Source organism: Notothenia coriiceps, unplaced genomic scaffold (genome assembly GCF_000735185.1).
Source record: "Notothenia coriiceps isolate Sejong01 unplaced genomic scaffold, NC01 NC01_scaffold00037780, whole genome shotgun sequence".
NCBI classification, from domain to species: domain Eukaryota; kingdom Metazoa; phylum Chordata; class Actinopteri; order Perciformes; family Nototheniidae; genus Notothenia; species Notothenia coriiceps.
This window is the reverse complement of record NW_011370481.1, coordinates 1,389-6,774: the sequence shown is the minus strand read 5'-3', so window position 1 is coordinate 6,774 and position 5,386 is coordinate 1,389. Positions and strand designations below refer to the sequence as shown.

The following is a 5,386-nucleotide window of genomic DNA, read 5'->3' as shown; positions in this document are numbered from 1 at the left end:
CCCGCGACTCGGCTATTGGCGCTTCCCCACCGACGCCTGCTGATGAGGCGTCCTCTGACCTCACTGTTCCTACGGGTGCCTTTCTGGGCGCGCCGCTCCCGGTGCCGCAGTCGCCGCCGGCGCTGCCGACGCTGCCCCAGCCGACTCGGCCGGGCCGCGTGAGGAGGCCGCCTGCACGTTACGAGCCCAATAAACGGCAACATAGAAAAATGAATGTTAATAAATAGCCGAATAATGGATCAACGCTCTCTGTCTAATATGTTCGCTAGCTGTTAGTGTTGTTGCATAGCAACCACCACTAGGTTTCGTGCAGAAGGCAACGGAGGGACTATTTTATTTTGAACATCATTATTTACTAATAAAAACTATTTAAATTAGAGTGTGTATTTTTCTTTCATATTGCCACACTTGGTAACCGTTTTATAAAAGCAATAGCTCACTTCAGGCTGTGATATAATGAGCATATACCACGACCTGTCGTGAGCTATTGCTTAAATATACTCAATTAAACTGCATCAATATTTATAATACAACAATTTATATAAAATAGATATGGTTCTGAAATGGGCGATACACTACATAATGAGTGCTATAACTTTTGCTACGTTAAGCATATGCTAATACCTTTGTGCTTTTACCTGAGTAGCATTTTGAATGAAAGACTTCCATTTGTACTAACTTTTTTACACTATAGCACTGCTAGTTTTACTCAATTAAATATATGATAAGTTATTTCACTTCTGCAGACCGACACATTGACAAATACACACCTTGATTTAGGAGCCTGTTGCTCAATTTTGTGTTTCTTCCTCGCTGGGCCACCGTTGTTACCATCCTCTTCCTCTTGACACTTTCTAGAAAAACTGTTGTTTTCATCAGTCGGTACTGCGTCCTCACTTTCCTCCTCCGAGCTGCTGCTGTAGCAAACCAACATCCTGTCATGTGTATTGTGTCCGAGCATAGCGAAACTTAAATACACATGTACATTTGCTGAGAGACAGATATTAATTCACATACATATTTCAAGTTAAAATGTAGGCCAGATAAGCACGTTGACTGGGCTACAAAACGTATTTTTAGCGGCAAATGACAACCAGTCGGCAAGTTGTCAACGCAGTCCTGCGCTTCCGGTGTAAATAACCTTTTGTAACACTAATTTTGTTCCCAGTGAAACGCAGCCCTGGATCAAATTAGTTCCCCTTTCAGAGGTTTGAAACGATATGCATAATGAAATGGAGAAATCTGTCAAAATGCATGTTAGCCCTCACAACATTTAAAAGAGGTGAACCGAAGAAGAAGAAAAATAAGAAATACCCTATTTTAAAGTGTTGTCTTATAAACATTCACTTTCATATTTCATTCTTTATTTGCGAATAAATGTGTTGAATGGGGAAACGTTTACAGAAGTAAAAGCCACGAAAACCAGGTTCCGTGTGCGTGTGTGTGTGTGCGTGTGCGTGTGTGAGCATGCCAATGAACTATTTGTTTATTCATGTTCCCGTGTGCGGACAGGGGCTCAGAAGCTAGCTGATAGCTAGCTAGCCATTTATAACAAAATGCATGTGTTTTCGATTGCTGAGAGAATGCCTTAGGAGTGGAATAAATGTATACGTATAACGAGACCGTTTATCTGGCAAATTGGTAAACCGTGGGAGAATTTTACAAATGTGTATGACCCGCAAATAACATTTTTTCCGGCCCCCGGAGCACAGTGCTCTAACAGGAGAGCTTCCAAGCACCGTTTGCGGATGTGAAGAAGGGACCTAATGTTATTTGGGGGAGCAACGCTAGCTAACATACTGCAGACTGTCATTTTATCGGGGATATTTTTGCAGGCTTGACTGGACTCCACAGGTATGTAAATGCTGTATTGATCATGGCTGTTTACATGCACCACACACTAGCTAAGGTGTCTCTGCAGCAGTAGCTACTGGACTGTTATTTTCCTAAGGCTAGTCCGTTAACGTTAGCTCTTCCCTGCGCCTCTGTGGCTGAGTTAGCATGTGGCTAGGCTAGCTGGTTAGCCTACTGATCTTTGCCTGGAGACGAACAGGCAAATGTAACACTTCTTTTTTTTACCCGCGAGTCGTTGAGCATTTGGATTTCTACTTAATCGTTTGTAAAAATAACAGGTTTAATAATCATGTACATGTACGACTAAGCGTTAAAGTGTGTATGTTAATGAATGGTTCAATGCTGTGCAATTCTGCGTTCACGGTGCACATCTCAAGTTGTTTGAAATACATTTTTCTGAAATGGGGTGATTACAGCAATGTCAAATGCAGTAGGCCCTACATGTAATTGTAAGGATGTTTTTCACAATACATGTCTTGTGGGTGATTCATTATGACTGATGCAAACAGGCTTTCAACAGTTTACCTCTTCTATAGTTGCTACTAGTAAACTAGATAGGAATAATCTTCTGTGTTATTTGTCTTGCTGCCTGCATAGTCTTGACCCAACAGTTACCTACTATTGTAACACAGATCACAGTACTTATAGTAAGTAATTATTAATAATTGTGAACGTTTAATCCTGCAGAGTTTATCAAGAAAAATCATCAAAACTGATGTAGAAAATTACATTTGCAATCTTGAACAACAATTTTGAAAGCATTCTGCTACAACAATATATATATACATATTCATTTTGACCATGGTATACTGGCAGTTTGATCAGTGGATGTTGTAAATACAACATCATTTTACATCTTTACAATCCTTTGATTGCACATTGATGTTCTGTCTCACCTTAATTATTTTGTTCATACAGTTACCAGTTAAATGCCACAAATGGAGTCAAAGTAGGGGAATTACTTCCATCCCTCCACACAAGTCAGATCTCCACTCCTCTGGACAGTTCCACTTGCTGAAATGGAGTGAGTTTTTTTTCCAATTTTTTCAAAACACTCTAAAGTCTCAGCTAATTATTTAAATATGTTTCAATCTCCATTTCTTACCACAGTTGGGCCGCACCGGCTGCCAAACTGAATCCCTACTCCCGAGCCCGCATGCCCGAGGCCTGGCAGCAGCATGCAGTCGCTCCACCTCCAGTCGTCCACACCATACCTCCATCTGCTGAGAACGCATTGGGCTGTGCAGTGTATGGCATCGTACTACAGCAGGATGCTACGTCTTTACAGCAGCCGCAGCAGACCCAGCATGGACAGCACAGCCAACACAGCCAACAACACAACAGTCAGCAGCATGGAGGGGGGCAGCTCAGTCAGCAGCAGCAGCACCCCGCCCAGGCCCAGCAGAGCACCCTGCAGGTAGCAGCGGAAGCAGGACACAAGTGCGGGGCCTGTGGACATGATATCTCTCACCTGGCCAACCCACACGAGCACCAGTGCATGGTGAATCAGGACAGGTCATTCCAGTGCACTCAGTGCTTGAAGATTTTCCACCAGGCGACAGACTTGCTAGAGCACCAGTGTGTTCAGGTGGAGCAGAAGCCGTTTGTGTGTGGAGTTTGTAAGATGGGCTTCTCTCTACTCACCTCTTTAGCGCAGCACCATACGTCCCACAACAGCACCAACCCAATGAAGTGTTCAATATGCGAGAAAACCTACCGACCCGGTTCTTCTGGCAACACCACGCCCACCTCAAATACTCCCCAGCAGCCCAGCAGCGACGGGGCGTCGGCAAGCAGCAGCTCATCCATTTTACCGTTTCCCTCGGCGCGAGACCGGCCGTACAAATGCTCCGTTTGCCAGAAGGGCTTCAAACACATGTCAGAACTAACGCGGCACGAGAGGGTGCACACGGGCGAAAAACCCTTCAAATGTGACACATGCGACAAGGCCTTCAGCCAGTCGTCCCATCTCCAGCACCACCAGCGGACACACAGCAGCGAACGGCCGTTCAAGTGCGCCGTTTGCGAGAAGAGTTTCAAGCACCGCTCCCACCTCGTGCGTCACATGTACGTGCATTCGGGCGAGCACTTATTCAAATGCAACTTATGCGAGCTACACTTCAAAGAGTCGTCGGAGCTTCTCCACCACCCCTGCCATCCGCAGGGTTCCCGGCCGTTCCGCTGCGCCACGTGCGGTAAAGGTTTCAAGCGTCCGTCTGACCTCCGGCAGCACGAACGCACACACTCGGAGGAGCGTCCCTTCCACTGTGACGAGTGCCAGATGAGCTTCAAGCAGCAGTACGCACTGGTGCGCCACAGACGAACGCACAAAGACCCTACGGACCGCCCGTTCAAATGCAACCTGTGTGACAAGGGCTTCATGCAGCCCTCGCACCTCCTCTACCACCAGCACGTCCACGGCATGGACAACCTGTTTAAGTGCGCCTCATGCCAGAAAGAGTTCAGCCAGTCTGGAGAGCTGCTTAGACACAAGTGTGGCGAGTCGTCCAACACCTCGCCAGACAAGCCGTACAAGTGCGACGTTTGCGGTAAAGGGTACAAGAAGAGTTCTACGTTACAGCGGCATCAAAACTCTCACTGCCAGGAGAAGCCTCTAAAGTGCTCCCTCTGTGACCGCCGATTCCTGTCATCTTCAGAATTTGTCCAGCATCGATGCGACCCGTCCCGAGAAAAGCCGCTGAAGTGCCCTGAATGCGAGAAACGTTTTAAATACTCCTCGGACCTGAACAGACACCGGCGCGTGCATACAGGAGAGAAACCGTACAAATGTGGTCACTGCACCAAGGGCTTCAAACAACGCGAGCACTTGACCAAACACACAAGCACACACTCCAGAGAAGGGCAGTTTAAATGTGTTTGGTGTGGGGAGCGTTTCAGTGACTTAGGCTCTTTGCAGGATCACACAGTGCAGCACACAGCCGAAGGCGGTGGTTACCCAGTGCCAGAGTGCTTATAAATACTTTTTCTCTTAAACAGACGGTCCCCAAACTGTTGTTGTCTTGTCCCACATTTGCAGGATAAGATTATTGCATTCATTACAACATCAAATGTTTGATGCTTTACTTTTGTTCTGACCCTGTCATTCCATCAGATAGTTTGGAGTTTTCAGTCTGCGCCGGAAGATGTTTAGGCGTTCTGCTGTCCTGATTTCAATGGGGAGCTCATTCCACCATTTTGGAGCCAGGATAGCAAACCCACGTGTTTTTGCTGATGGGAACTTGGGTCCCCCTCGCAGTGCAGGTGCAGCGAGCCGTTTGGCCGATGCAGAGCGGAGTGCACGTGCTGGGGTGTACGGTTTAACCATGTCCTGGATGTAGGAAGGGCCAGATCCATTCGCAGCATGGTACGCAAGTACCAGTGTCTTGAAGTGGATTCTAGCAGTTACTGGAAGCCAGTGAAGGGAGCAGAGGAGCGGCGTGGTGTGGGAACATTTTGGAAGGTTGAAGACCAGACGAGCCGCTGCATTCTGGATGAGCTGCAGAGGTCGGATGGCACATGCAGGTAGACCAGC

The 5,386-nt window shown here is 46.9% G+C and overlaps 1 protein-coding gene across 1 annotated transcript; it reads left to right on the top strand.

Annotated features, from left to right (window-relative positions):
• Window positions 1-1,515: 1,515 nt before the first annotated feature.
• znf319b (zinc finger protein 319b) lies at window positions 1,516-5,038 on the top strand. Its single transcript, XM_010797341.1, has 3 exons — window positions 1,516-1,854; window positions 2,773-2,878; window positions 2,965-5,038. Exons 2-3 carry the CDS (start codon window positions 2,874-2,876, stop codon window positions 4,829-4,831), a joined length of 1,872 nt encoding a protein of 623 aa, XP_010795643.1. The 5' UTR covers window positions 1,516-1,854; window positions 2,773-2,873; the 3' UTR covers window positions 4,832-5,038.
• Window positions 5,039-5,386: the final 348 nt, after the last annotated feature.